The sequence below is a fragment of the Mesoplodon bidens genome (genome assembly GCF_964165515.1).
Source record: "Mesoplodon bidens genome assembly, chromosome: 18".
NCBI classification, from domain to species: Eukaryota; Metazoa; Chordata; class Mammalia; order Artiodactyla; family Ziphiidae; genus Mesoplodon; species Mesoplodon bidens.
This window is the reverse complement of record NC_138175.1, coordinates 50,517,330-50,535,120: the sequence shown is the minus strand read 5'-3', so window position 1 is coordinate 50,535,120 and position 17,791 is coordinate 50,517,330. Positions and strand designations below refer to the sequence as shown.

The 17,791-nt window shown below is 39.1% G+C and overlaps 2 protein-coding genes across 5 annotated transcripts in view; one reads left to right on the top strand and one right to left on the bottom strand.

The window, feature by feature from the left end:
* Positions 1-43: 43 nt before the first annotated feature.
* The window catches only part of LOC308605397 (uncharacterized protein), a 36,875-nt gene continuing 19,127 nt past the window's right edge, over positions 44-17,791 (top strand). For 2 of the 4 annotated variants that reach the window (XM_081215353.1, XM_081215351.1), the window contains exon 1: positions 44-260. The gene's annotated coding sequence lies outside the window, so the exon portion shown is untranslated. Of the gene's footprint in view, positions 261-4,970; positions 5,010-17,791 lie in introns of those variants that run through there. The other 2 variants (XM_081215352.1, XM_081215354.1) reach the window with 2 other exon arrangements.
* LOC308605411 (CDGSH iron-sulfur domain-containing protein 2-like) lies at positions 13,946-14,533 on the bottom strand. Its single transcript, XM_081215404.1, has one exon. It carries the CDS (start codon positions 14,496-14,498, stop codon positions 14,091-14,093), a length of 408 nt encoding a protein of 135 aa, XP_081071530.1. The 5' UTR covers positions 14,499-14,533; the 3' UTR covers positions 13,946-14,090.

The following is a 17,791-nucleotide window of genomic DNA, read 5'->3' as shown; positions in this document are numbered from 1 at the left end:
AGAAGCTGCGTGCAATCGACAACAGTTCCTCTTCAGGAGTGCGGGGTGCGGCCCCTCTCGGATGGTCTCCGGATCCAGGGAAGTGAGTTGCAGGAACATCCGCTCCAGGGGAGGTTGCGGCCATCATTCACCATGGGGAGTGGAGACTTGAGTCCCAGCAACTACTCCGAACCTCCTCAGCCTGGACGAGGGACCAACAGTGGCCCGGCCCCCTGCCTTGAGGAAGAGAAGCGATGGTCGGCGGAGGATAAGGGGTAGAGGTATTTGCGCCTCCCTCTCGGCAGAGCCTCCTAGCGTTTTCAGCGGTTAGCGCGTCCCAGGTTGGGGTAGTGCATCGCTGGTTTGATGGTCTGTGGGTTCTGTGCTGCCCCAGCCTCTCCTTGACTCGCAGTCAGCAGAGCCACTTCCTAGTGTTATAATTTTGGGCGAGTTAATCTCTCTGAATCAGTTGCCAGGGTATAATTATATAGTACTTACTGGGATTGTGAAAGTTAAATGAAATTAATACTTTTAAAACGTGTGGAATAGTAATGGAGCACAGAAAAGGTTGCTTGTTATGGATGCACAGAGTTCTAAGCAAAGCAAATATAACAATGATTAAGTCTGTATGGAAAAAAGTTAATTTCCCTATGTTAAAAAGGCAACATACATAAAGGTAGAAGACATAGTAAACTGGGCTGAAAATATTGACCTATTTGACATATATTGACATATATGCTAGAAAATGGCTTAAAATCCTTAACAGGAATCTTAAGATAATGAAACCTCAATGGGAATATGGATATGAATACAGCAAAGGATATGAATAGTCAAGTTTTTAAAAGAAGCAATCGCTATAGCAAGTAAATACATGGAAAAAATGTGATTAATTATCAAATAAGTGAACATGTTTAAACAAGTAGTTCTTCACTGATTCCTCTGGAATCGTGTGAAATATAATCTAGGCTCTAAGGGTAGTAGCCAACCTTCCGCCTTAGGAGGGCAATGACGTGAGGGTTCTGGGAAGTGTAGTCTAACAGCTCTGTAGGCGGCGAACTTCCGCTACAGGGGGGCGTGGCTGTGACTAGTATCTTGTCGGGAATTCTGGGAGCGTAACTAAGGATTGTGGGTAGAGTCACTTCCTCCAGGGAAGTGAGGTCGTGGCAGTCCTTCTGGAGAAACTCAGGCACGGGACGGCAATCCTTCTTTGCTTGGCTGGGGTCAACTGTGACATGTCCTTGGCCTTATGAGAGGGAATGTGCAGCCAGAGGCAGAGGGTGGGGTTGGGCCCTACTGGAGTGAGCCTTCTTGAGTGCCACGACTGGTGGTCGAGGGTTGAGTCTCCTGTATCCTGTGCTGTCTGTTCCGAATCGCCAACTGAGCCGGCAGCTCTGCCACCTCCTAGGGGTGTGAGATTAAGCAGCTAACTTAATTTGTTTGTGCCTTGCATTCCTTTTCTGTAAGAAGAGGGAAATAATAGTACTTACCTAATAGAGTTGTTTGGAGAGTTAAGTGGGATAGTCACAAATAGAAGGTTTAAAGCCAAAGGTAATTGTATCTTTTGGTTAATGTATTTAATTTCCTGAGAAATGTTCAGTTACCTGACAACTTACATGAGGCCAGGAAGAGATGAGTCCCACTTGCAGTGCTACCAGCCCTTTTCTCTGATCCCTGCAGGAATCCAGGCTATTCCTGAATTTCGTCTGGGTTCATTTTCTCTCTCCCTCTTTCAGAAGTGTGTGTGTGTGTGTGTGTGTGTGTGTGTGTGTGTTCTGTGATTCGTGCAGAAGGGAGACACAGTTCTGATTCCCCCAGCCTCCTTCCCAGCCTTAACTTTTTAAAAAATTAATTAATTTATTTTATTTTTGGCCATGTTGCTGCGCGGGGGCTTTCCCTAGTTGCGGGGAGTGGGGGCTACTCTTCGTTGCGGTGCGCGGGCTTTTCATTGCGGTGGCTTCTCTTGTTACGGAGCACGGGCTCTGGGCGTGTCGGCTTCAGTAGTTGTGGCACGCGGGCTCTAGAGCGCAGGCTCAATAGTTGCGGCGCATGGGTTTAGTTGCTCCGCAGCATGTGGGATCTTCGCGGACAAGGGCTCGAACCCGTGTCACCCTGCATTGGCAGGCGGATTCTTAACCACTGCACCACCAGGGAAGTCTCTCTTCAGACGATTCTGATACACATGACTTTAAAATCCTGATACCAAGTATGTGAATCACTGTCGCCCTCTATTGGCAGAGCCTAACATTTGGCAGAGCCTAACATAGACCCAGATGGCAAAGTAAAGAGAATAGCTGCAGATTTCCCTCTCATTCCAGCCCCATAAAGCAATGTAAAGAAGGTTGGGTTTGGAGCTAAGAGATAATTTATTGAATGAATACATGGAAATTTTAAAATTATCTTTTTGTTATTGATTTTTGGCTGAATTTCATTGTATTCAGAAAGCATTTAATTTTATTTCAATATTTTGAAATTTGTTGTTATTCTTTTGGGCGCACCCTATGACCCCTTTCTGTAAATATTTTATTTGTGCTTGAAAAGATCTGTATTTTATAGGTATTGCCGGCACCTTTTGTTCCCCTAGCCCCAAATGGGTGTCAAGAGTGCTACAGAGCTTCTAGGCTTTTCGGCTCTTTGACTAGACCATCACCCCAGGAGAAAAGCAGCCCCTAATACATGACTCCCCAACTTTTTCTGAATTTTAGTCCACTAACTCTTCATTACCCTGTGTTTTGATGCCTTCCAATACTTAAAAAAATGTATCCACCTTTCATGTGCCAGATGTTTGTCCCAAATTACCTATTTTCTTATTGCTGGAAGCGTAAGTATACAAAACATTTTCTTTATTTTGTCTAGTGTATTTTTAAATTTCCCTGTCATTTTATCCCCCAAACTTACCTTTTATCAGGTTGATCTTCCTTAATACGTAAGCTACGTATTAGATAAGTATTTTAAAAAAACATTTCCTTTTGGGAGAGGTTGTTAAAGAGTCACGTGGTATAATTTCTTAAAATGATCCCCTTCTTTAAACCACTGAGCATTTTCACATAGCGGCTGTTATGTTATTTTTCTTTTACTCCTTAGTGAGAGTACTTGCCCAGCATTAGAACTGGTTTCAGTTGGACACTGTATGGGACCTTGTTCAGCTATTTTCAACACCATATTTTCCTTATTCTTGCCAAAATCTAACCTTTAACCTCCAGTCCACAGAATATATCAAAGTTTCAGGGCAATAAATGCCAGGTCAAAAAAGCCATCGGACAAATGTAGAATGTAAGCAATCGTACATGACAACTGACCTAGTTAGTTCAGTAGGTGGAGGGCATACAAGAAAGGGGAGGGGGAGCTGTTCTAGATTACAAGAGGGTCAAGTGATATAACATCAAATACAATTAATGTACCAGTATAAAGGAAAATAATACGCATTTCTTTTTTTTTTAATTCATTTATTTTTGGCTGTGTTGGGTCTTCGTTGCTGCGCGCGGGCTTTCTCTAGTTGCGGCGAGCGGGGGCTACTCTTCATTGCGGTGGCTTCGCTTATTGTGGAGCACAGGCTCTAGGCACGCGGGCTCAGTAGTTGCGGCACGCGGGCTTAGTAGTTGTGGCGCGTGGGCTCTAGAGTGCAGGCTCAGTAGTTGTGGCACACAGGCATGTGGGATATTCCCAGACCAGGGCTCGAACCTGTGTTCCCTGCATTGGCAGGCAGATTCTTAACCACTGAGCCACCAGGAAAGCCCAAGGAAAATAATCTGTATTTCTTCCCCAAGAGAAGAGTGGACAATTAAACTTTCTCCTCTCTTTTTTTCTTTATTTCTGCTAGTTTTCTGATAACTTATAGTATTTATAATATCAAGAGCAGGGTGAAAATAGGTGATGTGATACTAGAAGCTCAAAAAAGAAAAAAATTCAAGATTTCATAAAGGATTTATCCCTTTCCATATTAGAATGTTTTATCTGTATCATTACAGCTCCTTCTATTTGCCTTATGACCCACATTTCATAGTAAGCAATTAAAGCCAAGGAAATGTGGAAAACATTTGCTGCTGCTGCTTTATGCCCTGGTCAGTGGTTGCATCTGCTTCTTGTGGATTCTTGGCATTCATGTCCATTCTTGTGGATCTTGGAATGAACAGCTCATGGGAGGTAGCAGTGTCAAGAGTTCTAGATGCATTCACACCCATACAGAATAAAAGAAGCAATCCAGTCAAAGTAAGGTTGAGATCCTGTATTCCTTACATTCAGTGCGCAGTGCAGGCAGCACAATTTCCTTTTAGTATTGCATTTTTTGCCTACAAATCGCTTTCTTTATATAATCTATTCCCTTCCTCCCTCCTTCCCTTTCTCTCTTCTTTTTTCACATTTCAAGATTCTCTAGTCTATCTTTATGGGTAGTTTCTATGGATAGGTAGGTGGATAGGTAAATAGAGTTTGCTCTGGTTGAGTTTGCTTTGTTTTGGTCACGTTAAAAAAATTTTTTTTTGTAAGAAAAAAGGGAGAGGAAGACCAAGCTCAACTAACAGTATAGAGTTGATTCATACTGGCTATCCTAAAGAGAATACCGACTATCCAAATACTGTCTACCCAAAAGAGAAAAGGCAGTCTTGCGGAAAGGGCTGCCCCCCAGGAGATTCGGTAATGGTAGCTCAGAAGATCCACAGAATCAGAGACAGTTACGCTCCGAAAAGGCGCCTTTAAGCAAATACAGAATTGTGTAGTAGAGCGCTCTAGGTTTGGAAGCAATTCGGCTCCAGGAAGGCGGGGTTACGAAATTCACTCTGGGACGCTGTGAAGTACAATCCACACGCTCAGTATAGCAGCCAGCACTTCCGCCCTGGGAAGGCGACGAGGTGCCTGGGAATTATGGGAAGTGTAGCCCGGGAACACCGTAGTTGGATAACTTCCGCTACAGGAGGATGAGGCTGTGTCCCTGCTCCCGTCGGGAATTCTGGGAAGCGTAGTCCAGGAGGTCTCTGTAGGCAGAGTCACTTCCGGCCCAGGTACGCGAGGCCGCGGCCTTCTTTCCTCTCGGAAAGGTGAGCCTTCCCTCCCCCGGGCTTCTCTCCCCGCGTCTACACTGACCTTTCTTCGCTTTGTTGTGGGCCAATAGCGACCCGGCCCTCGACCTTGGGGAAGGAATCCATCTGGGGCGAAGGGCGCGGTTGGTGCTCCCTTTGAATGAGCCTCCTGGAGCGTGGGACTGCTGGTGCATCTCTGGTGTAGGGGCCCGGGCCAGGGCCGTATGTCTCTGGGGTTGGGGGTCTCCTGGGTTCTGTACTTGCCCCCCACCCCACCCTTTTCGCGACCACCAGCCCGCGCTGCCGCTTCCTAGCAGTATATTCGGCGAGTATGTTCATGTCTCTGTCTCCTCTTCTTTAAAGTTGGCCTTAGTGTCTACCTAATAGGGCTGTTTTGAGAGTTAAATGAGAATGTACAGGAAAAGACTTAGAACAGAGGCTGGCTTGTGGTTAAAAATCACAAGATCTCTTGTTACTAGTATTTTTTAATTTCCCGAAAAGCGCTCAGTTCCTTGAAAGCTTTTGTGAACCCGGGATTGGGTCAGAGCTCTTGCTACGGTGTCCCTGGCCCTTCTCTGATCCCTGAAGGAATCGGGGCTGAACCCAGACTCCTAATTTTTTTAATTAAAATTTTTGGAGAGGATCACTTCTGGCTGTTGTCTGGGATGTGCCCTGTGATTTATGCGGGAGTACTGGTGAAGTTCTGATTTCTTTCAGCTTCCTTTCCTCTCCCAGCCTTAACTTCTTGCAAAAGGCTGCAGTGAGGAGGGAGTGACCCTTTGGCCGCAGGCAGCAGAGACTCACCTGACTAGGACTTAGCATCCTTCTTCCTCTTATGTCATCTCTTCGCAGGGGAGAAGACATTTCCATCACTCACGGGCAAATTCTGCTACAAAGATGCCCTGATATTTGTTGAATAAATGCAGGAAGGGATGGGGGAATACGTGGGCATGAGTAATAATGATAATGTTTAAACATTTAGTGCTAAACATTAATCTAGGAGCTTTATATGAATGAACATACTTAATCCTCACAAGAGCCCTATGGGAACTGGGGATACTGTTATTCCCATGTTAAAGATGAGGAAACAGACACAGAGCCTGTGTTGTTTATCCTAGGTCACAGCTAGTAAGAGGCTTAGCTGGGATTTGAATTTAGGTAGTTTCGATCTGCTGCCTTAGTTCTTAATGTGTTTAGTGTCAGGTTGAGAAGGCATGTTTGGATTTTTGTAGAGGGCCATGAAAAATTTGAGTTTTTGATGAGATTTTTTTCAGTTATTTGCAATTTAATTGAGTTTTATTTGAAATAATATAGTTCATATTCTGATTATAAAAATAATGATTGCATATTATAGAGAATTAAGAAAATTTATGAAGGATGTAGTACAGGATGTAGAGATAACAATATTAATATTTTCATGTTTTCCTGTTCTGTAGATTTATTTTTGAACTTTTACTTAAGTTTTTCAAAATAGGTATCATAGGTTTTATTTTCCCCTTAAGTTCTTACTGTGGAAAGTTACAAACAGCCAAATGTAATAAGAATAAAATAATGAACCCCTGTGGAACCATCACCCAAATTCAACCCTTGTTAACATTTGTCAGTCTTGTATCAACACACCCCTGCTCCAATTTTTTTGTTTCAGTATTTTAAAGCAAGTCCCCAACATTGAGTCAGTATGATAGTGATTGATTTATTGTTATAATTGCCAAAAATTGACTATCATCCATTGTTTATATCCAAGACCAAGAAAGGGAGATGTTAGCAGCTACTCCAAGGTTTTTATTTTTGCAGCTTGGAGAATGGCACTCATTTGAGAAAGCTAGGGGACACAAGAGCATTGCACTTTGGAGAGGGATGGTTCCAAAGTCCAATGCTCTTTGTTTTCCCGTGTACGGTGTGACTTACCTATGTCTTGGGGCTCTTTGTTTCTCATCTCTCTCTTTTCATACACTGAAAGTTCTTCTGTTGCTGGGACCATGTCATATTTTTCTCTGTGTGCCCGGCACACAGTACAAGATTGGCAGGGGTTTGGAGTTAGAGTAGCTACTCAACAGACTGCCGGCATCAAGAGTTTGCAGTGCAGAATTCCTGAAATTGGAATTAGGTAACAGAACAGAATAGAAATAACCCATGGAGATGTTCCTTAATCTTTAATGTTGGTGAGCTGTAGAATCCACCATCTATTTCAGATTGTTGAAATGCTTATGAGTAATTATTTTCATGATCTAAAACAAATTTCCTGAGAAATACATTGATAGAAATGATAACAGCTAACATTTATAGATTGTGTTTTATGACCAGACAGTGTTTCCAGTGACTTACAGATACTAACTTATTTTTCATAACAAACCTATCATTACCCTCACTTAACAGATGAGAAGCAGGTTTTTTAAAACAATCATTGTACAGTAAAATTAACTACTTTTTTCCTGTTTGGGGTACAATTCAATTCTATTAATTTTACCACAGGTGTAGATTCGTATAATCACCACTTTCATCAGCCACAGAACAGTTCCATCACACCAAAACATTCTCCTATTTTCCTTTTATAATCACCCCTCACCGCATCTGTAACCACTGGTGATCACTATAACCCTATAATTTCATCTTTTGAGAATGTCACATAAATGGCCTTATACCATGTGTAACCTTTTAGGGCTGTATTCTTTAACTCAGCATAATGCGTTTTTTTTTTAATGAAAAATTTTATTTGAGCCAAATCGAGGATTATAACCTGGGAACAGCATCTCAGAGAGCTCCAAGAACTGTTCCCAGCTTAATGCCTTTGACATTCATCCTAGTTGTGTATCAGTACTTTGTTTTTATTGCTGATTAATATTACATTTATGGATATACCATAGTTTATCCATTCACCCATTGAAGAATATTTGGAATGTTTCTAGCTTTTGGCATTTATGAATAAGCTGCTATAAATATTTGTGTACAAGGTTTTCTTTGCTTATTTTTCTAGAATTCATAACCAGGAATGGGATTGCTGGGTCACATGGAAAATGTATGTTTAACTTTGTAAGAAGTGGCCAAACTGTTCTCCAGGGTATCTACTATTTTGCATTCCCATTAATGATATATGAGAGTACCAGTTGCTCCACATCCTTGTCAGCACTTAGTATTTTCTGTTTTTGTTTTTGTTTTTTTAATTTTAGCCATTATGGTAGGCATGTGTTGGTATCTTATTGTGACTTTTATATACATTTCCTTAATGACTAATGATGTTCAGCAGATATACCTTTTTTTCAGCGTATTTATCTTCTTTACTAAAGTGTTTTGCCCAGTTTTAAATTGAGTTGTGTTTTCCATATTGTTGATTTTTGAGTTATTCATATATTCTAGATACAAGTCCTTTGTCAAGATATGTCCTTTGCAAACATTTTTTTCTCAGCCTATAGCTTATCTTTTCATTCTCTTAACAGTGTCTTTTGCAGAGCAAAAGTTTTTAATTTTGATGAAGTCTGATTTATCAGTGTTTTCTTTTATGAATTGTGCCTTTCATTTCTAAGAACTCTGCCTAATTCCAAGTCAGGAAGATTTTTCTCTTATATTTTCTTCTAGAAGTAATGATATCTACTTTTTCATTCCTAATATTGGTAACCTTTGTTATCTCTTTTATTTTTTGCCACTCTTGCTAGAGTTTTTGTTATGGTAAAAAAAACAACTGCTTTTGGTTTCATTGATTTCTATATTTACCTTTATGATTTCCTTTGTTTTGCTTGACTTGGGTTTATTTTGCTTCTCTTTTCTAGTATCTTAAGTGTAACTTACAGGTTTTCTTTTAAGAAGTTGAGCAAATCCCAAACAGGCTGAACTCATAGCAATCCAAGCCCAGGCACATTATAATCAAACTGCTGAAAACTAAAGACAAAGAAAGAAACTAGAAAGGAGCCCGAGAAAACTAGTGCATTACCTTTATGCTCTAGTTGTCATATATTGCATGTATATAACTTGAAAACCCTGTAGTGTTAGAATTTTTGCTTCCAATGGTCAAATATATTTTAAAGAACTCAAGAGACGAGTAACCTATCATATTTTCCCGGATATTTACTGTTCTTTTGCTCCTCCTTCCTGTATGATGCAAATTTCTTTCTTTTATTTCCTTTGAAAGTTCTCCTTCACCAGTCCTTTTAGAGCAAGTCTGCTCCCTGTGAATTCTTAGTTCATCTGAGAATATCTTTATTTCACCTTCATTCCTAAATATTTTTCTAAACTATTATCTTTAGTATACAATTCTGCTTTGACAGTTCTTTTCTTTCACTACTTTAAAAGTATTGTGCTACTTCCTTCTGGCCTCATGGCTCCTAATGAGAAATCTGGGTTCATTCGAATCATTGTACCCCTGTAGGTAATGCATTGTTCTTCTCTGGCTGCTTTCAAGCAGCATTATCACCTGGGAGCTCTATATAAAGGCGTGTCCTTGGGTCCAGTTTCATGCCAATTTATTTAGAATTTTGAAGGGGTGGGACCAAGGCTCTTCCTTTTAATAGGAGCCCCAGGTAATCTTTATTTACTTTAACATTGAACAAGTGGTTGTTGAACAGCCTCATTTAATTTTTAACGTTTATTGTTTAACCTACATACAGTAAAATTATTTTTAGTGTACAATTCTGAGTTTTGGCAATTGCATCACACTAAAAATTTGTGTGGAATGAAGATCTGCCTTGTTTTAACTTTTGACAACAATGGAAATTTATAAAGTAGCTTGGCACTACTTGGGATTCAAACAAAATTAGTTGTCATTGAAATGACTTTACTACAGTATAAGTGCTATTTTTGCCTTCTAGGTTGAATTCATTAAAAAAAAAATCATGAAGTCTGCAGCTAAAGCTAATTTCCAAAGCCATTCAGTATTCAGTAATAGTGGTGGAGGGCAGCTTTTCTCATTTAGAAAGCCCGAGACTTAAAACATCACAATAAAACTTGACTGCAGCTCAGCCATTGAACTGCTGGGTGGTAAGGCAAGTCAGGATATTTAGCTTCTGTTTCTGACGAAATTCATGAAGCTTTTGAGGATTAAGTCCATGAGAGTAATGAAGTTCACTGTTGATGCTACTGCTTCAATAGCACCTGATACATTAAAATATTTTCTGCAAAGTACCTGCTGATGAATAATACAATAAAGAACCATAGACTACAGACTTACATTTTTTCCAGCTTTATAAATTGGTAATCAGTTTTCACACAGTCCAGAAGATTACAGTTCAGGTTACACTGAATTAGTACGTTTTCAACTTCTTTGAAAATATTTTCAACTGTAGTTGTTCCACGCAGGCTCTTCTGGTGACTTACTGATTAGTCACTTCAAACTTGTCAATGATTCCTTCAATAAACAGTTACTGAGCAACATCTGTGACATGCTGAATTGCCAAGAGCCAAATAAAGTTTGTCAGAATTATTTCCCTTGTATTTTAATTGACTATAATGTTCCCATTGTATTCAACTCTTTGAGCAACGATTCTTGCCCAAAGTCTAATAATCTTAGAAAAGTTTATTTTTTCAGGACACATTTCTTTGGCTGCCACAGTCAAACATGATTTAATTAACTCATCATTGGTCAATTGCTTTATTTGCTTGGGGCAGAAATAGAAGCTGAATATCTGAATATCCAAAACTTATTTTGGTTGCAGCCTCATTTTCATTATTTTTGTGAAGAATATCTGTTCCAATGAGACATTTCATTAAAAATTTTAAATTCTTCTGACCGGTGCTTACTGTGAATTGAGCATATTTGTGATGAATGCTTAGTCTGCTAATGTTCACATATATTGTATTCTTTTAGCATAGCTATTGTTGTTGCTGCATAAAAGGCAAAAGGCTTTGCCATCTAATTCTGTAACAAAATATTTTACTTCCAAGTGCCTTAAAAGTGCAACATTTGAAGTCTCTTTTTCTCTTGTTTTGACATGATGAGTATGTGCTAGTAATAAAAAAATTTAAATGTTGTGGTCCATCATTACATGCGATACTTAAAAAAACACACATGATACTTGAAGTGCTGTTGAGCTATAGCTAGGTCACTATGATTTGTACTGTGTTTAGCAACAGTATAAAGAAATGAGAGGGGCACATACGGTCTCTGTTGTAACTACACAACTCTGCTGCTGTAGTATGAAAGCAGCCATAGGCAATATGTAAACAAATGAGCATGGTAATGTTCCAATAACACTTTATGGACATTGAAATTTGAATTTCATGTAATTTTTATGTGTCTTAAAATAATATTCTTTAAAAAAAATTTCCCAACCATTTAAAAAACTCAGTCCATCTCTAAGAATGTTAAAAACCATCATTAGCATACAGCCTATACAAAAACAAGTAGTGGACCATAATTGGCCATATTTTGCCAACCCTGATTTTGTCTAGTGTTTTCATGTTTTCAGTTACATCGATTTATGTTTTATGTTTATTTTGGATTTATGGACTTCTGTCTTATGTTTATTATTTCCTTTTTTTCTGTTTGTTTTAGGTTTAATTTATTTGCCCTTTTTCCCCTAGTTCTTAGCTTAGATAATGAATTTAAGACTCCTCCTGTTTTCTAATATATACATCATTGAATACATTTTTAAAAATAATATCTGCTTTGGCAGCATCTCATACATTTTGATATGTTGTGTCTTCATTTTCATTCCATTCAAAATATGCTCTTTCGTTCTTGGGTTGCGCTGGGTCTTAGTTGTGGCAGGCAGGCTCCTTAGTTGTGACAGGCGGGCTCCTTTAGTTGCAGCTCGAGGGCTCCTTAGTTGTGGCTGGTGGGCTCCTGAGTTGCGGCTCACCAGCTCCTTAATTGCGGCATGCAGTCTCCTTAGTTGTGGCATGTGAACTCTTAGTTGCGGCATGCTTGTGGGATCTAGTTCCCTGACCAGGGATCAAACCTGGGCCTGGGCCCCCTGCATTGGGAGTGCAGAGTCTTAACCACTGCACCACCAGGGAAGTCCCTGCTCTACTTTCTTTTGTGACTTTGTCCATTGGTTGCTAGAAGTATGCTGTTTAATTTCTGAATGTTTGGAGATTGTCTAGATATCTTTTTGTTATTCATTTCTTGTTTAATGCTATAATAGTTAGAGAAAATATCACTTCTGGATACATCATAAACAAACTTCTGAAAATTAAAGATAAAAATTCTTGAGTACACTTAGAGAACATATGTGGTAGAACAATGATTCATACATCTGCAGATTTCTCATTGGAAATCATGTAGGCCAGAAAACATTGGAACAGTATCTCTGAGGTGCTTAAACAAATCGTCAACTCAATTATATATCCAGTGAAAATTTCCTTCAGGAAGAAGGGGGGAAAATGTCACACCTATGCTAAAAAGGAGTGTTAAAGGAAGTTCTTTAGGTTGAACAGAAATGATACCAAATGGAAACTAGGAACTTCAGAAATGAGAAAAGAGCAACAAAAATAGTAAGTTTTTTGTAAATATAAAATATTGTTTTTCTCCTCTTAAAAATGCAACCGTTTAAAATAAAAATTATAGCTTTCTTGGCTAGAGCACTGTATATAGAGAATACATACTACAACTAATACAAGAATGGGGGAATTGGTAAAATAATAACACTAAGTACACTGTGAAAGATATGTATATTGCAAGCCCGGAGGAGGAAAAAAAAAAAAAAAAAACAGGTGATAATAGCCAAAAACTAATAGACAAAAAGAGATGAATTTAATTCTAAAAAAATTCAACCCAAAAGAGGGCAGAAAAAGGGTCATAGAGGAAGAAAATCAAGAAGGAAAAACAGGAAAATAATAAAATGGTAGACTTAAATCTGACCATATTAAAAATTACATGTGGGCCTCCCTGGTGGCGCAGTGGTTGAGAGTCCGCCTGCCGATGCAGGGGATACGGGTTCGTGCCCCGGTCTGGGAGGATCCCATGTGCCGCGGAGCGGCTGGGCCCGTGAGCCATGGCCGCTGGGCCTGCGCGTCCGGAGCCTGTGCTCCGCGGCGGGAGAGGCCACAACAGTGAGAGGCCCGCATGCCGCAAAAAGAAAAAAAAAAAAAAAAAAAAAAAAAAAATTACATGTAATGCTAATGACCTAAATATGCTAATTTTAAAAGATTGTTAAGATTGGATAAAGAACAAAAACTGAGTATATGCTGTCTAAAGGAGCCCCACTTTAGCTGTAAGGATATAGATATGTTAAAAGGATTTTTTTTTTTTTTTACAGGTTTTAAAGATTCTCCAGTAAGTTTATTTTGCAAGCCTTTTGTATTTTATGTTTGATTGGTATACACTGAATAAAGAGAAAAATGTTCATATAGACTCAGTTTTGAACACTGAACTGTTATCATCTTAAGATATATTCAGATTTACTTTATTTTTAATTGACCTTCAAACTGCAGCAGCTCACGAGGTTTAGCTGTAAGTGTTCTTGCCACCCCACCCTGTCACTGAGTCAGACATACACACATATAAACAGACACAAACAAGTCTTTTATAAAGTAAACAAGTCTTTTATAATGTAAATAATCGTTCCTTGTTGAAACTTTTTATACCCAGTTCCTGTCTTTTCTGAAATTGGGATATTCATATTTATAGAGAACAATATTTATAAAGTAAAGAGTTTCTCTTTGAAAACTCGAGCAATTCTTGACAGCAATAATTTTCTTATTGATCTAAAAAGCATGGAATATGGAAGACCAAAAGGGGAAAAATCACTTCAAATGATCAAAACAGAAGAGCACTAAAAAATAATATATTTAATAATGTAGAGAGAAATTTTTAAAGTACAGTTTCTTTTGAAAATATTGACATTCAAACGAACAGCTTTGGACTCACTGCCAAAAGCTTTCTCAATTAAAATTTTTAAATGTTGGTTTTATTGTAGGAAGATACATTAATTCTTTGAAGTCAGAATGAAAGGGTTGCACAATTTAATTTTTATATAAATGATTGTTTGAATATACAAAGTATCAAATAAAACAGTCGTGTAACAAGAAAATAAATTGGCAGAAATAATTATTCAACCAGTAGCAATAATTAAGACCACCATTTGAAAGATCTTCTATAAACAAAGAATGGAAAAATACTGTTATAAATTTTTACAGCACACAATTGAATTCCATTCTAATTCATTACTATTATACTTCCTTCTTCTTCAGTATTAGTGGACCCACATTATCTCCTGTCAATTCATTGTGTTTGTTATGTGAACCATCACAGGCAGGAAACGTCTTAGAACGCCAACACCTACAATAAGCTGCTTTAGTAAGACACAAATCTTCAATGTTTATCTCATTCACCACTTTGGGATTTTCCTTTTGTATTTTAAGATTAATCAAGCTATCCTTCTGTTGCTTTTTCTTCGGGAGAAATGGACGAACCGCAAGGTAGCCAAGTAGTGCAAGTACACCAAGGAAAGGCAATAATCGAAGCCATTCTGAAACTGTGAGCTGGGCGAACCCGGTAATGCTCTCGGGGACTGGGAGCCGCTTTAGATACGCGGGGAGCTGCACCTTCACGATGCGGGCCATGCTCTCCAGCACCATCCTGGCCAGCGGTGTCCGCTCCTTGCCCGACCCCCGCCGCTCTCCGTAAAAGGATTTTTAAAGTACCATGCAAACATCAATCAAAAAAGGCTGGAGTGACTATATTAAAATTAGACAAAATAGACCAGAACAAGGACTATTACCAGGGAGAAGTAGGGACATTACACCAAGCGTCAATTCACCACATAGACATAACAATCCTAAATGTGTATCCAGAAAACAACAGAGCTTCAAACTACATGAAGAAAATCTGACAGAACTGAAAGAAGAGATAGAGAAATCCACAATTAAATATGGAGATTTCAACACTCTTCTCAGTAATCAATACAAGCAGACTGAAACTCATTAAGAATACAGAACTGATGATTCCTACCTGAACAATACCATTAACCAACTTGACCTTGCTGACATTTCTAGAACATGCTGTCAGTACAACAGAGTGCACATTACTTTCATAAGCTTCAGTTTTAGCAACTTCTGTTGACCTGTCTGAGTTCACTGGAGTTTCTGCTCCTTGTTTCTGATCTGTTTCTCCCACTCAGTTGCAGGTTTCTGTGTAGCAGGGACTAGGTCAAGTTCTCATTGTGCTTATTGCCAAGTATAGGGATTAGCAGAAAAGAGTTATTCAGTATCTGTTTGGGGTTGGTGTAGTTTTCCAACAGGCAGCAGAAAATAGGAACCTTCAGCTATGTGAGATTGTATTCAAATTTTCTGAAAATGGATGTGGGAGAATAAACAGTGTAACTATTCCCTGTCCTTTATCTCAATAAGTTTTGGTGGGATGCCGAAGCCACTAGCTTTTTCAGAATATTCCAAAGGTAATATACACCTATTGATAATTACTACCTAAAGTAAATATACTTAGAAACAAACCAAGGCTAATGTGTGGCTTCTGTATATTTCATGGTGATAATGAGGATGATACAAATAATAGCTAACGTTTATTAGGTGTTTATTGTGAGCCTCACTGGCTTTTTAATGCTTTGGTGCATTAACTTACCTGTTCTTCATAATAACCCTATTTTTATTAACATTTTACAGATGAAGAAACAGAGGCATCAAGAGGTTAATTAACTTGTAAAAGTTTACTTTGCCAGTAGTGGCAGAATCAAGATTGAAGCTTGGTGGCCTGATTCTATAGCCTGGGCTCTTGGCCAAAGCCCTGTTTTTATTAGACTGGCAAAGTGGGTTTTAGGAATTAATAAGGCTGCAGCCAAACCTGTTAAAAGGTATCCTGGAGCAGCTGAGTGTTAAAAGCTAACAGGGTCAAGGATGCAGGTGGGCAAACTACTGCCCATGGCTTATTTTTGTAAATCCCCTTTTCCTCCCCAGCTAAGAATGGCTCTTATTGGGTTGGCCAAAAGGTTCATTCGGTTTTTTCCGTACGATGGCTCTAGTAGCCCTTAGTTGTCTTTAACTTCATTCGAAACAATTTTGTTAGATTGTGTGTGACAGCTGTCATGTCAGCGTGCGTTTTAAAAAGGACTTCTCAAAATTGGTGAATTCTTGTGTAGCCATTTTAATACTGAAGATGGAAGAAAAAACCAACATTTTTGGCATATTATGCATTATTATTTCAAGAAAGGTAAAAATGTAACTGAAACGTGAAAAAAGATTTTTGCATTGTACGGAGAAGGTGCTGTGACTGATCGAATGTGTCAAAAGTGGTTTGTGAAGTTTCATGCTGGAGATTTCTTGCTGGATGACGCTCCCCCCGTTGGGTAGACTGGTTGAAGTTGATAGCGATCAAATCGAGACATTAATTGAGAACAATCAACGTTACACCACTTGGGAGATAGCCGACATACTCAAAATATCCAAATCAAGCGTTGAAAATCATTTGCGCTAGCTTGGTTATGGTAATCGCTTTGATGTTTGGCTTCTATGTAAGTTAAGTGACCATATTTCTGCATGCGATTCTCTACTTAAACGTAATGAAAACGTTCCGTTTTTAAAACAAATTGTGACAGGCAATGAAAAATGGATACTGTCCAATAATGTGGAATGGAGGAGATTGTGGAGCAAGTGAAATAAACCACCACCAACCACACCAAAGGCCGGTCTTCATCCAGAGAAGGCGATGTTGCGTATATGGTGGGATCGGAAGGGAGCCCTCAATTATAAACTCCTTACGGAAAACCAAACAACTAGTTCCAACAAGTCCTGCTCCCAATTAGACCAACTGAAAGCAGCACTCGACGAAAAGCGTCCAGAATTAGTCAACAGAAAACGCAAAATCTTCCATCAGGATAACGCAGGACCACATGTTTCTTTGATGACCAGGCAAAAACTTTTACAGCTTGTCTGGGAAGTTCTGATTCATCGGCCATATTCACCAGACATTGCACCTTCAGATTTCCATTTATTTCAGTCTTTACAAAATTCTCGTAATAGAAAAAATTCCAATTCCCTGGAAGACTGTAAAAGGCATCTGGGACCGTTTTTTGCTCAGAAAGGTAAAAAGTTTTGGGAAGATGGAATTATGAAGTTGCCTGAAAAATGGCAGAAGGTAGTGGAACAAAAGGGTGAATACGTTGTTCAGTAAAGTTCTTGGTGAAAATGAAAAATGTGTCTTTTATTTTTACTTAGAAACCAAAGGCACTTTTTGGCCAACCCAATACATATGACAGGTTGTAAAAAGAACAAAAAGGACAGCATTCCACAGAGACAGTTTGTGGCCACAAAGCCCATGATTAGCCCTTTTTTGAGTTCTTTTTCTTCCACAGATGACTTTGAAGTTGCTTGGGAATAGTAAATAAGATAAATAACAGTAAATAACTATTGAGAACAGTAAATAACCTTGAGGAAGAACCCAAGAAATTAAACTCCTGTTCTCCAAATCCTCCCAAGGGTCAAGCAGTGAGCCAATGCTTTACACAGATATAGTAGCATCACGGGCTTCTTTAATCTTTATTATATCCATGTGGGAAGAGGGAAGTATCAATACCAGTTGAGCCTCCTCCCGCTTCAGGAGGAATATTCACCAGCCACTAAACTTTTCAGAAGGGTGGGCGCAGTGTCTAAACAAGTGTTATTATCAGGGCAACAACTTATTAAGTGAAAAGCCATAATCTCTGCCACGCAGATTTCTTTCAACCCCATATGCAAGGATAGTTTTATGATGTAGAATAGTATCTGCTTCTCTGCAGCTACAAGATAATAGAAAACATTGGTATAGCTACAACGGTTTTCCACTACTCACGCACATAATCCTAACAGCAATCTTATAATGTTGGTACTATTACGATCCCAATGCTGCAGCTTGCAGAAATGAAGCCTAGAGAGGTTAATTA